Here is a 19768-nt window from a genome sequence, read left to right on the forward strand (position 1 = left end):
CCCCATGCATTGGTAGATGTTGTGGTGTACTCATGTATGCCGGTGGCGGTGCGCTATGCATTGGTGGATGTTGTGGTGTGCTCATGTATGCCAGTGGCGGTGCACCATGCATTTGTGGATGTTATGGTGTGCTCATGTATGCCAGTGGCGGTGCGCCATGCATTGGTGGATTTGATGGTGCTGTCTCATGTTTGAGGGTGGTGGTGCCCCATGAATTAGTGGATGTGATGGTGGTGTCTCATGTATGCTGGTGGCGGTGCGCGATGCATTGGTGGATGTTGTTATGTACTAATGAATGCCTGTGGCGGTATGAAATGCATTGGTCAATGAGATGGTGGTGGCTCATGTACAGTGATAGTGGTGCGGAATGCATTGATGAATGTTGTGGTCTGCTCATGTATGCCTGTGGTGGTGCCCCATGCATTGGTGGATGTTGTGGTCTGCTCAAGTATGCCAGTGGCGGTGCACCATGCTTTGATTAATGTAGTGGTGTACTCCTGTATGTCGGTGGCGATGTGCCATGCATTTGTGGATGTGATGGTGGTGTCTAATGTATGAGGGTGGTGGTGTACCATGCATTGGCGGATGTGTTGGTGGTGTCTCATGTATATCTATGAGGATGGTGGTGGCCCATGCATTTTTGGATGTTGTTGTGTGCTCATGTATGCCGGTGACGGTACCCCATGGATTGGTGGATGTTGTGGTGTCCTCATGTATGCCGGTGGTGGTGCACCATGCATTGGTGGATGTGATGGTGGTGTCTCATGTATGCCGGTGGTGGTGCCCAATGCATTGGTGGATGTTGTGGTGTCCTCATGTATGCCGGTGGCTGTGCACAGTGCATTGGTGGATGTTGTTATGTACTAATGAGTGCCACTGGCGGTGCCCAATGCATTGGTGGATGTGATGGTGGTGTCTCATGTAAGCCGGTGGTGGTGCCCCATGCATTGGTGGATGTTGTGGTGTACACATGTATGCCGGTGGCGGTGCACGATTCATTGGTGGATGTTGTGGTGTTCTTATGCATAGCCTCCCGTTGCACGAAACAAACCTAACTAAGGTTAACCATAAGTTAAGATTGATAACTAAGTTTGGTCCGACCCAACTTTAGCGTCTCTAAGGCTGGGAAGGGAATATGGAGGCTGCAACGAGATTGAGTTGGAGGAAGCAGAGAGTGTACAGAGACAGAACGAGTCAAATGGACACGCTGAATTCACGTGGTAACAAGGGACGCTGCCATTACTCCTACGCTGAAGTGTTCAGCCTCAGTTAAGTTTACGGCTAAGGTTGGAGACCAAGTGAAAGTACCCGTAAGGTTACTTTGTGTAACGAGCGTATCTTTTTCATAAGGTGATCGTAACTCTAACCTTAGTGTTTATGGTTGATCTAAGGTTGTTTCGAGCAACGGAACACTGGTGCAGTGAACTATCGTGTGAGTGTTGATGTAACGTGGTTTGAATAAACTGAACATGATCGAATACTCCTGGTGTATCATTGCAGTGTGCATGTATCATGTAAACGAGGGTAAGAACCTGTGAAGACACAGATGAGAACCTGTTTTAAGCAACCCATGTCATAAAAGGCAACTAACGGGTTCGGGTGGTCAGAGTCGGCAGCTATGTTCTCATGTCCTCGCAACCTGCTTGAGTAGATCGATGCTCGTGATGTCAATCATTGGACTGTTTCATCATCTTAGACCGCCGTGTTAGAATTTGAGTATTTGAGCGTTAAACACACAAACAATCAAAATCAAGATTGTTAGTTTCTTCGACGCCTTGCTTGCTGGTTACAGTGGGCAAGAAGCTTGACAGATGTCAACTCATCACCAAAACAGGATGTAATTGTTTGGGTTTTGTGTTTTGACTCATATTCCCACCGGCATACACAACCCACAGACAACGTTTTGCCACATTTATTAATGTTGAATAAATACAAATAGAACAATGTCTGGATAGAATATTGTGTGTCGGAGTTTCGCCTATTGACATCCCATCTGCTTGTAACTGATAGTAGCGAATCCTGTTTCACTAATAAAGCATCCGATGCGTTGTGACACACCGTCAGTGTTGAACCAGAACAAGACTTGTTCACTTTCGGCTCCTGCAATACGGACGGTGATGTCGTTGCTGTCGACGTTGATGTCGACAACTCGCTGCGGAGACATTGGGACCCACTTGTCAAGTTCTCCTTGAATCAGGACCTGATGCCTGTGGAAAAAGAGCACATTGAGCATTGACACTGTATGCAAAGTTGCCTCCCCTGAGACACCAGTACCCTGTGATCCAAACTGGAGTTTATGAAATACCCCGTGCTGCATCTCGAATGGTGTCCAAAGAATATCTAAAAAAAGTATTTCAAAAGTATTATCCTCAATCCTACATCAGTCCACCAATACGCATAATGGGACGGTGGAACAGCCTAGTGTTCGCTCGTCACGGTTATGATCCGGGTTTGATTCCCGACTGTGGTACAATGTGTGAGTCTTTTGTGGTGTCCTCCACCCTGATATTTCTGGAATATTGTGACTGTGAATAAACTAAACATATTCACTCGCTCATATATTATGCTGATACACATATTGATACTGTTTGTCATACAGTCAATATTTGAACCTATGCTGACACTCATATTAATACTATTTTTCATATTGCAATATTTAGACCAATGTTTAGTAACCCAATTTGTTTTCGGGGTTACACAAAGCCCTTCGTATCCTCGACCGTGTTGTGGTTATCGGTGGTGACACTTGGCAACGTGTTTGATTGCAGATGAATGTGGATAGGTGCTCTCAATCATCGGATTGCCTGTTACAGACTCGTCAGTGGCTTGTCTGTTTCAGACACTATTATTTACAGGTCGCTGCCATATGGTATGTGTGTATGTTTTTAAAGACGCAGTCAGTGACATGACAGAGGTCCGTAATTACTGGAGTCTAGATCTAGTGATTGATGTAATGTCCCACACTAATGTCAACCACTCGAGCTGTATAGTCACCTTTAACGACCGGCAGGTGTTTGATGCCAACATTAACTCGGGAACATGAGGCAAGTGTTTCATTTTAGTTTTACGCCGCAATATTCCAGCAATATCACGGTGTGAGGCACAACAAACTGGCTTCGCGCATTGTAACAATGAATCGAATCGAATCCGGGTTGTCTCCGTGACGAGCGAACGCTTCAACCACTTGGCTACCCTTCCGCCCTTTCTGGAACATGGGGCTCGCGAGATCACTTCATGCCCTGGCACTGTTAAATAACGTTTCTGAAGAAATACAGTCACAAGGATTATGGAAACGAAATCAGGTCAAACTATAATATAGCAAAAGAAACACAGCTCTGTTTTGGTCACGTTTTCAGTTAGAAGACTTAAACACGAACGCTTACTTTTATGACATTTCATTTTTGCGTTTGTTTTGCTGTTCAGTATATGTTGTCCACATCCTTACCCTCCAAATGTCATAACGGGTGAGACATAGTACAGACAGAAGTCCACCATAGTACAGTCACTCAGCAGGAGAGGCTGGGCGTCTGTCAGCATCTGCAACCTGCTGGGATCTTTGGCAGAGAACACCATGGACTCGGGGAACTGGAAATATACATATAAGTCACCCATTCTGCGTGTGACAGTTATATAATGTAGGGAGTGGTGGATGTTTGCTCAATCTTCATTTCAAAGGGATTACTTTTTAAAAATCACGAATAACTTTACTGTTATACCGAGCAGTGTATCAGAGGTACACAAAATACGTGATCTGGACAAACCAATATTGGACCTTTCGGGACATGCGGTGGCTGAGTGGGGTTTATAACTGACTTCGGTTTTTAGATGTCTCACTCTGAGGAGGTGGTTTCGCACCCCTGCTGGGTATACACTCATATTTCAGGTAATTTAAGATATTTACACTTCCGATGGCGGTACTCCCAAAGCACCACAAGCAATAATGTCCTTAAAGGAGAATACGAGAGAATTTCAATAATTGAACGTAAGAATACAATGGTACCTATTGCATGGATTGTAAGATGTGAACAAATGTCAACAGCGTTAAAAGCTAGACAGCAATTAGTACTACATGAATAAAGGGGATGCTAGGTATTATGTATGTATAGCAAAGGTACAAACTACATACTTAAACTCATTTCGAAACGTTTGCAAGTGTGCATCAAATAATGCCATACTGGGTGGGTGTGGTAGATACGCGCACGTTTCTACTCATAGGCGTGTTATAAAGTTTTGGTTAAAAGTATTAAGAATGGAATCGGACCGCCTTCCTCACCAGTGTTATCTTGATGAACGTGGTAAGCATACATATGTTTCACATGTCCGTCACTTGTTTTTCACGACTGGTCTTCGATTTGTTTGGATAGAGCGATGTGCAGGAAAAATACAAATGTTTAATAGCGCTTTTGCGCAAAGAATCCATGAGATATATTCCCAGATTTGGCATGGGTCTCTTTGTACATCCACAACTTTAAGGAATTACTCGGCTTTACAGCACTAAGTGATAACACCTAGATTCGTGACATTCTGTAAATTACGTATTGCATTCCATTAGTTTAAAGTTAATTTAATGAGAAAAAACATTGTACTAATGAAAGCATTCCTGTATGCCCTACGTATGTATGTTGTAATGTAGGAGTTCTCAAAGATGAGTACCATGTATTATTTGTATGTGAAAGGTATGCGTACCTCAGAAAAATTATAAAAGTCTGTCTGTCCTCGGTACAAAAAATACACTAACCATAACTTCTGTCTCAATTTGCATGAAACATGTGGTTTTCCTTTTCATGAAGATGTACATATGTTCTTCCTGTCACATGTTAAGTTGTCACAGTCAGTTGAACTTTGGGTCACGTGGCCAAACTACCGAAGAAATAGATTGAACTGAATGGAATCAAATTGGTGCCTCCCATTCTACTGATTCTTCTTCTTCATCTTCTCTGGAAGTTTCTCCTGCTCGATGTAAAATCAGTTAGTATTGATACGGTCTACCTTACAGGTAAAACATGACGTCGGGTACATACATTATAGCTTCAAATTCCATGGTCACTGTCAAGTTGTCAAATATAATCAAAGAGGGAGCCACCGGTAATAGTCACATTTGACGTCATGTCACGTGATACCACCTCTGCTCATTAACTGTCGGGTGTTTCCGCAACAAGCAGAAATCCGAGGTCGTTTTTCACGTTTTTATTGCCATTTTACAAACTTTTTGAGAAATTTTGATACGGAAAGTGATCTTTAGTGATCAAAGATTCATTAAATGTATTTTGTGTATTGTTTAGAGCCCATCTCAGACATATTCCAGCTATACTGTGGCGGTTTGTAAATAATTAAGTCTAGACCAGACAGTCCTTTGATCAACAGTGTGATTATCAACCTTTGTAACTGGGATATGGTGGCAATTGTTAGGTCTGGAAGCCTGGCAAATCTACCTTGTTAGTCGCCTCTTACGACAGGTATGGGTTTCTGAAGACCAGTTCTAATCCGGATGGTCTTGGGTTCTATAGATGGACAATTATATTATGTAAGAAGTGATGGGTACACGCGGAATCTTCATTACAATCGGCTTCGTTTAAAAAATCTTGAATAACAGTCTCTCACACACCCATCGATATTTCAGAGGAGTGCACTACACAGATGACCCAGACTGACAGGATTTTGCGGTGGCTCAGAGTTAGAACATTCTAAAGACGCAATAAGTTTTCAAACGCATTCATGGTAAAATGAGAAAGTAATTAACATGCATTTCCGTGTTTATCAGGCAACGTCATACACTCTGCCTTTGGAATAGAATTGATATGTGGAACTTCTTGAGTTGAAGGGGTGCTCTTGTTTGAAAAGCTGGTCGGAATAAGTTCTCAGCATAAATATGTCTCTCAAGTCATATGGAGGGTCAAAACTTGATAATTGTATATAATCGTGTCCTTTCTTGACGGATACCTCTCCATCTTTCTTACCCCTTGGAAACCAGCCATACACGGTGTCATGTTATAACTTCCTTGAAGGTCTGCAGCAAGCACGATGCCGTATTTGTTGTCGCCACCAAAGTCAGAATATGTTGACCACACTTCACCATCTGGACCATCAAAATCGGCCCATGCCAGCTGAAGACAAATACGCGAGAACCAAAACTACATGGATTCTGTTTCTCAATTTCATTCTGAACATTTTGGAAACATCTGATTTGCTCTCCGGCTTGTGATAATGGAACACTAACGGCGTTGTGTACTTGTTTCGTTCCTGCTTTCAGACAGAGTCCAAAATATGAACGCGACAGGGAAATAGTAAATATGTTTTGGGCCGTCTTTTCTACTTTTACTTTAAAAATAATTTTATCCATAAAATTCAGGCAGAAATTGATTTTATCTCCGGTTTTATTGAAAAAGCAAACTGTTCTCTGGAAATGCTAAATGTTCTAAAAACTGCTTTTTGCCACAGATTGAGTATTTACCCTTCTGATCATGTTGTCTATCGCTGTGGCGGGTCTAGACGGCTTCAGGATCAGTCCGTCCGAATTAACGCTCCTGAAAATGGTGAAGGAGTATAATTTATTTTCCTTATCAATAATAATGAATCTAAACAAAGAAAATATGGGGGATGTAAATTGTCAGTTGTGAGACCAGATGCCAGTCTGCAGTGTGTACACGTGTAGGAGATCCTAACTAAGTAAGACGCCCGTATGGCAAACCGTTTTCACGTTTATTAAGAAATACTGACATCGCAAATGCTTTTTAGGATATCTTGAACTGAACTGGAGATATCGAAATTGATGAAATATATCTTTGATTATTTACACACATATTTAAATACAATCCACATATCTTCAAAACAACTCTTTAAACCATAACCTTAACCTAAACTAACCTAAAAGCTGTCTTTTTATCTTTTAAATTTCTCGATACACATTCGGAAACATTTAGCACTGTTATCAAGCGTCTTCTAAGCGTTGTCAGTTTAACACGATCACAAGATTAACAATGTGTACCTCATTATGATTGTCTTGTTGAACTTGCCGATCATGTCACTTGGTCCAACAGGCCCTGTGCTGAGAGTGGCCACCAGTGCGTTCAGCTCCGTGTAAGGTTCTGTTGCGCCTGTGTTAAAGCAATGAATCCATCAACCGCCATACTAAGATGAGCGCCAAAATGCTTAACTCTTTCCCCAAAATACCTCAGATGTCTGTCATTAGGGATTAGCGAACCGGTACGAAACAAATAACCCTGCATATTTAATTTCAAGGATACTTGCATGAATAGATGCACCCACATCTTTCTCACTTACACACAGACACAGACACAGACACAGACAGAGAGACGCATAAGCACATGCACACACTTTTGTCACACATACTGACACACATGCCAAGCAGAGACACACACGCCGACGAACACCCTACACACACACACACACACACACACACACACACACACACACACACACACACACACACACACACACTCAGTTACACACAGTCACAATTCACATCTGCTTATGCATAATTTTGAATTCAGACGTTGTACAAGTTTTACGATGTATGTGATACGTTCTCTACAAATACCTTTATAAGGACTACCAGGTTGGACAGTCGTGGTCCAGAAGTTGTCCTTGAAAGGAGTGATGCCTATAGCCCATGCAAAAACAGAGGTGACGCCAATACGCCATTGTTGTGTTCCAGGATGATAGTCATTGCTGGCTCTTGCCTGTTGAGTGATTGACCGACTGAGTGAATTATTTTTCACTTTTGTTCGTTGTTTAACGAGGTTCTTGCGATACGATGACATGTATCTATTGCAATAGCGAGTCTGACAACGCGATCCCTTTCGTCTTCTTTTACGAAAAGCATGGGTTGCTGATGGCCAGTGGTAAACCGGCTGCTCACTGGAAACACTATTTATAAATGCAGGTAAGGTTGAAGTGAGCTTTCCAAAAGATCTGTCTAAATTTAACTGCTTTTAAATCATTAGGTTAGGTTAAAATTGTCAAGTAGATACATTCACAAACTGTTGTGTAACATGTTCAGTATTACAAATGTGTACCTGTGTCACAGCAGGGATAGAGATCCCTTGGAGTAGGTGTCGACTGTTGGCCATACAGTACTGTATCGTCACACCGTTCTTGGCAGCTCCACGCCCCATCTGGTTGAGCCATGTTTCACCCAGGTAGGCATCGTAGGTGAGGGACGGAACGCCGGCAAACTCCACGTTGAGCCAGTCCTGGTGTGATGTAGATGTGTCAAACCAAATTGAAACTATTCTATTTGGTATTATGAAATTGATGGACAGTGTTCAACACACACGACGAAATGTTTGAATGTGCTTCTACCATGGACATGTGATTATGAAGGCACACACTGGACCCACCACTGGCACCGGTCACAAACACATGCAGAGGCAAGTCAATTGGTCACCAGAAATAACAAAACACGTGCCTACCTGCTCATACGTTAGAAGACCCCATTTCCGACCATTGGAGATAAGATCATCCCAGAACGTCTGAAAACAGACGCATTCCATGCACAAAATAGCAAAGGCAATTCTACCTTGAGAATACATTTTTAATGCTGAATTTTGTTTGGACTGCCGGTATCATTCATCTTACATGATGCCCGACGTGTTCGTGCGAAATACAATCACGTCCTAAAGTGCATGCAAAATCTCCAAATCATTGTCATCATCATGATCATCATCATCATCATGCATGTCATTGATGGCTGCATCTTCTAAATGAATACCAATATCTTTATTTTTAGAAAGCCAGCAATAGGACTATTTGACCAATAAAGTGAATTCTACAGAGAATCGAATTTGCAAGAATGTCAGACTGAGTGTACAACAATTTCAGCACTGACAAAAAAGAACCTGTCTGAGATGCAAAAGAAAGCCCTAAAAATATTTTACATGAAAACGATGTGTCTTGTCAACTCCTTTCAACCATTTGCTTGTTCTTCATCAGGACGCTGGACTGGTTTATATAAGGTCGTATAGCCACCCGTCTGTACATGATTAAAGTTACTATACATCTATTGTTTTCTTTGGTAAACTGAGATGGGAAACAGATAACATGTAAAATGTTTCCCTTCATTGATGTCACATTGTCGCAATGTCTCAAGATAAACAGGAAAAGCATTTATTCAGGAGCAAGGAGCTACCAGTAATGCTAAGAGACACGTCCCGATATCATTGTTGCCATTAAGTGTTAAACCAATATATTCAGATTGTATGTATTCTTAATTAACCAACACAGTCTTGCATATTTCCTAAGAAGGCGGCAGGGTAGCCAAGTGATTAAAACGTTCCATCATCACGATGAAGACCAGGGTTGAAATGGGTACACAGGAATTAAGACGATTTCCGGTGTCCCGATTTCTGGTGCTAGTTTGCAACAAGATGCGCTAAACTGCACCCAGTATGTACATACTCGCTGTCCTTAGAAATGCACTCGCAGGAAACATGTTTTGCCGTACATTCACCTGACCCAATGGATGTCAACATCAGAAGGCAAACCTATGTTCATGTACTGTTTAGATCCTCATTCTTTAACTAGAATTTTCCAGCATGAATATATATGTTCTTACACAGGAACCGTCATCAGTTTGTCCCTTTATCTTCCTTACCTGGTCATTAGGAAGGGCTTTGTTGTTTTCAATAAGGAAATAATATTTTCCACCATTCTGCCTTGCATATGTTGTGTCGCTTGCCCTGAAATGATAAAGAGTATGTTAAAAGAACAACCCATTTGGTATCTGTCTTGTTTGTCTGTGTGTTTGATGCCACACTCAACAATATTCTGCGTAATGGTGGATGTCTTTAAAAAAACAAATTGAGACCAGAAACTTCAGTGACTGACATCATGGATACGTTCATATGCATCAACTACGGAATAGCCGATCCCGTTATTCGCCTCTTATACCTTAAGGTTGCTGAAGGTCAAATCAAACTATATGTTCTAATTCTTGAATGATTTATTTCAGCCATCTCATGTACTTACCAGTATCTATTATGAGCTGAAATTGGGAGTCCAGTTTTATTGTATAGCCACCTGGAATACAAAACATATGTGTCCAGATAAAGCCGATAGTGTAGAAAGGTCGCTTAAGCGTTAGTGGAAATTGTTATATACCCGAAACAAATCAACAGTTTTCTTGTGTATTGAAGCGCGCATTTAGAATCCAGATTTAGTGCATGTGACAATGTCTCTGAGAACCACCTTTGTTCAGTGATACAGATGCTGTCACTTACTGCATGCCGTTAGGGAACACTTCTGGAGTGCTCTCCCATGTTTTGACTCCATCACCAACACCTTTGTAGTACCACCAGGAGTCGAACTGCAGGTACCTGAAGCAGAGTGGTTGAGTGAGAAAGATGTTGAGTGATTGGTTGTGAGTGGTTCACTGAGTTGTCGAGTGAGTGGTTGAGTGAGTGAGTTTCATTCCGCTCGCTATCAGATAGTTGCTCAGTAATTCCACAGACTCTTGCGTATGGAGTGAGTGAGTGAGTTTAGTTTTACGCTGCACTCAGCAATATTACACCTGCATGGCGGCGGTCTGTAAATAATCGAGTCTGGACCAGACAATCCAGTGATCAACAGCATGAGCATCGAACTGCGCAACTGGGATCCAATGACATATGCCAACCAAGTCAGCAAGCCTGACCACCCGATCCCGTTAGTCGCCTCTTACGACAAGCATAGTCCTTGCGTATGAAACTGGAAATTGAAAAGTTATTACTGTGACAGCAGTTATAGTACAACGTATAGAACATCAACTCCAGGACGCTGTTGTCGATAACATGCCGAAATGATCCTTCTGGGCTTACAGGCAAGTAGTACTGAGATCTGTATGAATGGATCAATGAAAAACAGCTTGCGAGATGGGGAGGAACGTACAATCGAGTGATTGATCTTATGAGCAACGATCAACGCTGATATGCAAGTACACACTTGGTGGTGTGTGGTCTTGTGCATACAACACAGGTCACAACGTGAAGTTAAGCAATGATGGTCAAGGAGAGTCCTCGGATGGGTGACAGTGTTGGACATCTCGACCTCTGAGCGTTTATGCTGTCCCACGACGAAGCACACATGTGATCTTGCCGTAGGCAAGTGCGTTTGTTGCAAATTGCCTCAATTCACACGGCGGAGAATGGGCACCATTTGGGAAAAGTCATATGCATCAACTTTCCACTTGAAGGGTATCCCTGTTTCCTTGGCGGAACTGAAGGTAAGCGCCTACCTGAAGGGTAGCCCTGTTTCCTTGGTGGAACTGAAGGTAAGCACCTACCTAAAGGGTATCCCTGTTTCCTTGATGGCAGTGGCAACATCTAGTATTGTATCCTGGTAGTTTTTCTGAGGTTCGGTATTATAGTAGTAGTACGCCCCTGTAAATACAGGATCTCACATAGACCGTTTCTTTGACTGGTTTGAAAGTTCAGTTTTAACACAGTATATAATGCGCTTGTGTTCAGTTAATAGTTAAATGCCATGTGTATTTGTATTACGTCATGAACAGGCTGTGATGAATTTATTACGGAGAAACTTGAGCATCAACCAATGCAGTGCGTGGATTGACTAGAGATCTCAGTGTGGCTTTCCTACCGTTATCTGTCCAGTACCCCAGATAGTTGATGGTGAAGTCGGACTTGACAAAACTGTTGTCTCTTTCATACATCTTCTGTAAAATCTGACCCCAGCTAACGAATCCCTAATGCAGAGATATGAACTTTATATAATTAACATGAAATCATTGTGTACATACATATATCAAATTATATTTGAATTTAGATTGTTTTTAAATGAAACAAAATATATCTTCCAGTAAAGCGTTTATATATCATTTTAATTCATATTTATAGGATCTGTCATCGTTAGTAATGAAAATAACCCCGTAAACCAGCTTATCAAACTAATTGCTTCAATCACCAGGTAGCTTAACTGCATTTCGATTCAGTGGCAGGATCTAGCAAGCGATAAGCATCGTTATATTCAATCCATATAACTGTGTTACGAGGTCGATATCTTATTATATAATCAACTAGTCATCGGTAAAATACATGCGATGAAACAATTTCCATCAGTCGTCTAGATTCAGTTAGTGACGATTCAGTGAAATGGTCAGCGTGTCATGGCCGGATGCTCTGTTGTTACTTGAGGATACAGTTAAGTCGCATATGTTTTTCATGTGACAAACATTTATGACAGATACAGAGTGCTCTAAGACTGGAAGATCACGACTCGCCACAATACGTTAACGTGTAGATATACTCATGAAAATGAATAATAGAAAACATGAAAGTACAAGTGTCCCTGTCCCTGCATTCCCAGGATTCCACCCACAGTGCAAGAAAAAGCAAGACAAGAAACTCGGAAAAGAGTACAGGAACACTTGTGTATATTTAATACGCTGACTCTCACTCGGAATACATAAGATTAAGGAAATTTACGGGTGAAGAGAATATGTTCCTGTGACAATATTTTGCGACCACATTTTGCGAATGCGGTAGTATGTGCCGTGAACTTTGGACAGTATAAAACGCAACAAGCATCGCTACATTCAACTTTCTTCTTTGTTTATTATATCTTGCACAAAACTTCACCTCCCACGCTAGATGCAAGACGCAGGTGTCTCCACCACGTATATCAAGGTTCAACGTAATTGTTCGTTCTTCTATGTCCTGATAACATATCTGTGACTGAAGCCTGTACTCAACATTTGCCCCATTGATCGACAATGTATTTATATTCTTCAGCATATTTGTCGTTAACCTATACCCAATAGTATTGAAAGTATACTACTCCAGTTTTGATGGGGATAATGACCCATTAATTTCTTAAGCGTATATTATATTGTATCACTTATAACCACTCCAAAATGGAGTTTTCCAAAGACGAACAAAACATCGTTTCTTTCATGATTCGCAAACTCATGGCGCCGATCAATACGATCCCCAAAGTCGATCATCCGATCCCCGGGGTCGACCCTCCGATCCCCATTGGGGACAGCCTGTATTATGACTGTATAACTGTTGGGGACCCCTTTAAATCCGGATTTCTATTTCTATATTGTTCTGTGTGTACTCTCCGTCACCTTATCCTTTGAAATACCTCAAGTTAATCAATAATCATGGGTATTTTCAACAAATTAATTATTTTAAGACCTTGACACCAGTTCATAACTCACCTTGTTGATACCTTGGTTACTGTAGTACAGAATGGTGCTGGTTTCAAAACCCGGCACAATATCAGAGACTCCGCCCATGATTCCCCAGTAGAGGTTGTTTCCGGTGCTGGAAGTTTGGTACCACAGATTGGCAGCCATGAAGGTACTGGCGGGGGACAGGATGAGAGTGTTGGCGGTCTTTACCCGGTCAAATATAGAGAGGGGTCCACTTCTGATGCCGGACGTAATCTTCATTTCCGGGCCAAATCTGAAAAAAATGCACATAATTCGGAAATAGTAACCATATTAACACAGGTGAACAAAATGTTTTCTCCTCTATACTGAATGAAGTTTATATTCAAGCAAAAAGTCTAAATGTAATTACATAATCGTCAAGAATGTTTTAGTTAGTTCGTGTAATTTAGTGTTCTCGCAATAGATAACCATGAACATGCGGTCACATAAAATATGTTCTCTCTTGAATTAAGTACCTTATATACAAACAATCGTCATAAGACCCGTGAAGGTCTGGATAAGAATAAGGCTTCAGCAACCCATGCTTGCCATAAAAGGCGACTATGCTTGTCATAAAAGGCGACTAACAGGATCGGGTGGTTAGGCTTGCTGACACATGTCATCAGTTCCCAGTGGCGCAGATCGAAGCTCATGCTGTTGATCACTGGATTGTCTGGTCCAGACTCGATTATTTATAGACCGCCGCCATATAGCAGGAATATTGCTGAGTGTGGCGTAAGTCTAAACTCACTCACTCACTTACTCACATATCAGACATACATTTTCAGCATCGAATCCTGGCACATCTATGAGAGATAATATCAAATACTATTGATTTAAAACCATAGACCATCACGTATTTGTTACAGACTTTTGTTTGAAAAAGCTGACATTGGATAACTTCAACATAAAATATATGAACATTAAATTAACTGAACCGTAAGGACGTTTATGACGACTCAGTGAATGTGTTTGGTTTACGTCGCACTCAGCAATGTTACACCTAAATGGCAACGGTCTGTAGACAATCGAGTCTTGGCCAGATAATCCAGTGATCACCAGCATGAGCATCGAACTGCGCAATTGGGAACTGATGACATGTGTCAACCAAGTCAGCGAGCCTGACCACCCGATCCCGTTAGTCGCCTCTTACGACAAGTCGCCATTTATGGCAAGCATGTGTTGCTGAAGGCCTATTCTACCCCGGGACCTCCTATATGTGAAACGACACGTACTGTCCGAAGGCTTTGCTGCTGTCGCCGTACATGTCGCCCCCGTAGGACATGTAGCCAAGGGGAACAGTCGTCTCCTCCACAACAAACCCAGGAAAACCGGCTATAATTTCATCAACAGATGGCGCCTGAGTGGCATTGGTTTGGGTTAGGTAAGTCTGTGGAAAAAACACAAATTTATAGTTAATATGTCCATTATGGCAGATTCTGTGAATGCATTTCAAAGTGAAAAGATGTCTAATGTCATTAGAGGTTTGTTACTATGCTTAGAAATGGCTGTTTGTCTTGACTTATGCTTTTACTTTACAGTTTTTCATAAAAAAAACGTGAATTCCTAAGTTAACCATGCCGATAGCCAACGTTTGTGGTTATATTGTTCGCTGTGTATGCACAACGAAGGCTCGGGTATGACTCCCCCAGAGCGAACAATACATGTATATTGATCACATTTTCCCCGTAATATCGGAAGAATACTGCCATAAAGTATCAACTACGACCTCCAATATCCGCCGCAATAAAGGCGGCCAATGAAATCTCCTGTCTTTGCAGTAATCCTGGTGGGATAGTGCTAAAAGTGGCAAATTTCCGATTGACGAGTCTTTCTTTCATGTATGAGAACCATCTGTATTTTCTGAATTCATTAGTATTGCTTTAATAATCATCATGCATGTGTACATAGTCATACGTAAAACAAACGTATGCATTTCTTAACCCATTTGAAGAATCTTTTTCTAACCGTATTTTTCAACAGCCTCTATTCAACGAAGCTAGTCAAACACAAACATTGAGTAAACTTGTTAAGACACATTTCGTTTTAACTGTAGTTTTCGTAGTTCCTGAAGGAAGAGGTCTGTTTGAAACTAAACGGAAGGACAACATGTTGTTGAAGAGCAAAAATTGTCCTGGTGGGTCGTATTATGCATATGAAAAGGTACTTATCTGATATTGTTGTTAATACGCTTTTTAGTTTAACCTTTCATTTTCAAAGTCCATTTCAAAAATAGTATTATTCATCAGTATTTATAAATCAAAAGATCGCAATTGGAGCTATTGGAAAAGTCAAACCTGTTTGAAGAGAAGAAATTGTTCAGGTGGGTTGTTGTAGGAGAAGATACTTGAGTCGGGCGTGTAGAGATAGATGCTGGCTAGGAACCGGCACGTACTGGCTTGGTAGAGGAAGTTGGTGGCCTGCCATTTGCCGATGAAGTCAGATCCAGATGTAGCGGTGGTCTCCAGAAGCTTCAAGGTGCCTTCGGCGGTGCTGAACACCTGCTTGTTGACTCGAACGAACGTCGGTGCACTTTGCAGCCAGACATTTCCCTGCACGGAGATGCTGTAACTGCCGTTGGTGTTGACGTTGATCTCAAAGCTGTCACCCTTTGTGATAGCTGAACAGAGCAGTTACAAATATGGACCTTTTTGTTCAGATTAGAAATATTATGTGTAATTAAGTCTAGGTGTCATGACGAGATGAATTGTCGTGTAAGGCGGCACTCACCAATTTTCAAGCTATATGACAGCGGCCAATCAGTAATCGAATCAGGACAAGACTGTCAACAGCATGAGCATCGATCTACGCACCTTGGATACGATGACACGTGTGCACCAAGCCAGCGAGTCTCATCTCCCGATGCCGTTAGTCGCCTCTTACGACAAGTATAGGCGCCGTTTGTTGTAAGCATTTGTTGCCTAATCTACCTTAACGGATCGATCAAAACAAGATGTCGGCTGTCATTCACGACACATCACTAAGTCGTGATACCCAACTGTTCTTTGCATGATTTCGTGTAATAGCTATTATATCAACAGAATAATATGTTGTTTGAAGTCATTTGGTCCCTTTTTCACACCCCTTGTTTTTTTTTGTTTTTTTTGTTTAAATCAAATTACTGTTGACAATAATCGATCAAATGTATCCATAGGCAAGACCCTTGTCATGACGGCGTTCTTTAAGCTGACATCTGAGGTATTATTTTGCTAACATTGGATGAGTGATGCCATATTTATCAAGCACGTGAATGATATTTTATCTAACGAGTGGAAAGGAGCGAACGCGAGTTTGTACAATGTCGCTCACTCGTTTCATAAATATGGTATTACATGGGGCATCGTTTAGTATTCTCTATATCTGAACTGATCTCTACATATTAGTGTCGACAAAAGTTATGAATAACTGTAACACAGATACATGAAACCGTACGCGTAAATATGTCTAGGGACTTGTGAACTCAATTGACACGTTTTAGTTTGTCGTACGTGAACACATCATCGTTCATGTACACCTTTCATCCTTCGGTCTGGCTTAGTACACGCAATTTTAACACGTCAAGTCCCTGGCGACCCGCCATTGAAAATGTAACTTATACAGCTGTGTATCAATCACTCTTTATGCAGTCATGTGTTTCACATTCACAGGAGGCAAGCTAATCATACTCAACTATTCAGAATATTGAGATTTATTCCCATACTTTCTGGGGTTTTTTTCTAAGTCGGTCATCGAGCAATGTTCAAATGTCAGAGCATCTAAACTAGCACGTGACCTAATTACGTCACAGTGGATTTCCCTTCTTAACAGGACACGACATGAGTTATAACGAGAAAGTGACACTAAAATAAGACGACTGTGTGATCTGATACATCCACACCAGAGAAATATCAATTACAAAGGACATCGTAGACAGGATAAAACATTTGAATTCAGCAACGCTTACATGTAACAGATTGTAACCGAGTGTGGAAATACAATGACAACGCAACAAGCACGTTAACTGAAATATGGTGCAATAAAATACAAAACACGAACCTCCAGAGCACACAAGAATTAGCGCCACGAGAAGAAACCCAACATCCATCTTCAACAACGACACCCACAACAATAGTAAAAGATCAGATGATCTTCTCGCTCCTGAACATTATCTTTACCTTTATCTCGTCCTTGACCCAAGGAGCCCTATTATTATTAATTCTATCTATATTCTACTGCAACATCAATTGTAAAATTTGCAAAGTAATGTTCACGTTATGTTAGAATATGGATATGCGATGCTGGAACTTAAATACCATGTTAAGTAATACAATCAGTACAATTTAACTTGGTAACTGATATCGGTCGTATTACTGATCAGTATTGTCATATATCCATATGGGAACTAGATGTGGAGTTTATCTCGATGACGACAATACTGATACGTGTTCATGTATAAATATAGGTTATCGTTATGCTTATGTTTGCACAATATATTATCCATATTGGATTTGGACTTTATCAGCAATAGCAAATGTAAGCAGTGTCTCCAAGATCTCGTTGATTTCGACATGCATTCGTGTACCAGATTTTCTCAACATTCCTTAACGTAGCAGGAATACGTTGGTTAAATGTTTTTTCGAAACAGTGGTATAATTACTTGAACTGAATTTTACACATAAATCAATGTGCGATTTTTACCCTATATTTCCTATCGATGACAACGGTCACTGGGGCATTTTAGCTGAATGTTCAATGAATGATGGGGTGATGGATGGATGAATGAATGAATGAATGAATGAATGAATGGAAAGTTTTGAGCCTTTTTTCTTGAATGATGCTTCTCTTGAGCAATAGGCGTGAGAACCTCTTTGAAATCTTTCAACTGAAAACATGATTGTGAAAAATCTTGCAATCAGTGCATTGTACTTGGAACTAAACTGACGGAGATGCAACAAACATACACACGAGGAACACAAGCCAACAAAGCCCAGTTGTAACTTGTGCATGTGAAACTAAACTGCCGGCAATGCAACAAACACATGTACGAGGAACTAAATCCAAAAACATAACTGTGACCTGTGAATCGCACGTGGAACTTATAACTTCCTACAATCCAACTCACCCTATCCTTCTAATCTGAACAATCTGTCAAGCTGCGAATCTGAAATGAATGTAGGAATGTCTTTTATGTCGAAATACCCTATAGTGTGTGGATGCACTCGTGGATGTTTCTGTGTTAAATGCCTACGTGTCTGTGGCACTAATTATATTGACTATACCATCGAGCGCGCTTCTGTTGAAGCAGTGTCTGGCCGTGTGGGCGATGTTGGGATTCGAACCCAACCCTAGCGCATCATGTACAGCCAGTCTCTGTGTTCTTGATAATCTGTTAAGCCTAATCAAGGCAAGTGCCAAACCATTCTTTTCACCACTGTCTATTCTTGTAGATCCTGATTCACAATATATTGTTTTAGTTGAATGCTATCATTTACAACAGCGGTAGTCCTATAATGACACGATGCATCCTGCTTTACCTTGAGCTTTTTATGAAAACAATGAACCCCAAACACTGCCTGGAGTCAGAGAAGTGGGAAAACAATGGACAAAGTAAATGAGAGAGGTTCTGACACTACGTAATCTTATAAGTAATTAAATCAATCAAGTGTCATTGTCGTCCATACAAAAACATGCAGGAAGTTACAAAACAAACAAACAAACAAAACAAAGTGCGACAAGGACAATCTGACGATCAGTCGCATTGAGTATACGTTAGCACCCTCCTCAAGGGTGATATGGATATCAACGCTCGAGCCGTAAGGCGAGAGCGTTGAATCCATATCACCCGCAGAGGGGGGGTGCTAACCTACTTACACCACGTGGGCGCTGAATGGACTCGTCCATTGCTTGTCGCACGTGCCTTTCCTGCACCGCCAAGGTTATGTGTACACGTGGTTTGGGGAAATAAGTCAATGTGCAGGGTGAATTCTGATGATGAGCTTTGTCGGGCCTCGCAAGAAGCGGAGGCATGCCATATCAATAGCGATAGAGACTCAGAATTGTTGGAAGCATCTCAAATTATTGAAGAAGAATTACAAGAAAAAGGTAAAACTGCTGAACGTTTTTATGAGGCTAATGATGGTGAAATTGGGAAGCGTGCGTTGGATGCTGTGGAGAGTAACACCCAGCGGCGGGATAAATGGGCGTACAACACGTTTACTGCCTGGGCTATCGCCGTAAATAATCGGAGGGGGGTGGACGAAAACCGGTCACTCTTTTGGAAAATATGGGACTTGACGAGTTGGCGTATTTCATGTCAAAGTTTGTTCTGGAAGTCAGAAAAAAGATGGCTTGGAATACCCCCCGAATTCACTCTTTCAGATAGTTATGGGTATACAATCATACATAAAGACTGTTTCTAAAGTAAATGTTGAATTTCTCCAGTCTGATGTGTTCGAAGAATTCCGCCAGGTTCTTGACGGAGAGATGAAAAGACTGACACGTAAGGGATTGGGACAATTCGTTAAGAAAGCTGAAGCTATCAGTGTTGATGAGGAGGAGCTGCTGTGGAGGAGTGGTCAACTTGGAGACCTGAACCCGCGAGTACTAGTGAACACCTTGCTT

General features: G+C 41.4%; 1 protein-coding gene across 1 annotated transcript; it reads right to left on the reverse strand.

The window, feature by feature from the left end:
• Positions 1–1896: 1896 nt before the first annotated feature.
• On the reverse strand, positions 1897–17342 carry LOC137273801 (uncharacterized). The gene is made up of 17 exons (XM_067806660.1): positions 17204–17342; positions 15466–15788; positions 14404–14558; positions 13175–13421; positions 11593–11698; positions 11279–11375; positions 10239–10334; positions 9988–10038; positions 9614–9698; positions 8433–8492; positions 8037–8213; positions 7559–7700; positions 6986–7094; positions 6452–6524; positions 5958–6104; positions 3446–3585; positions 1897–2207 (listed from the first exon to the last, which is right to left on the reverse strand). Exons 1-17 carry the CDS (start codon positions 17250–17252, stop codon positions 1979–1981), a joined length of 2286 nt encoding a protein of 761 aa, XP_067662761.1. The 5' UTR covers positions 17253–17342; the 3' UTR covers positions 1897–1978.
• Positions 17343–19768: the final 2426 nt, after the last annotated feature.

The sequence above is a fragment of the Haliotis asinina genome, chromosome 2 (genome assembly GCF_037392515.1).
Source record: "Haliotis asinina isolate JCU_RB_2024 chromosome 2, JCU_Hal_asi_v2, whole genome shotgun sequence".
NCBI lineage: Eukaryota > Metazoa > Mollusca > Gastropoda > Lepetellida > Haliotidae > Haliotis > Haliotis asinina.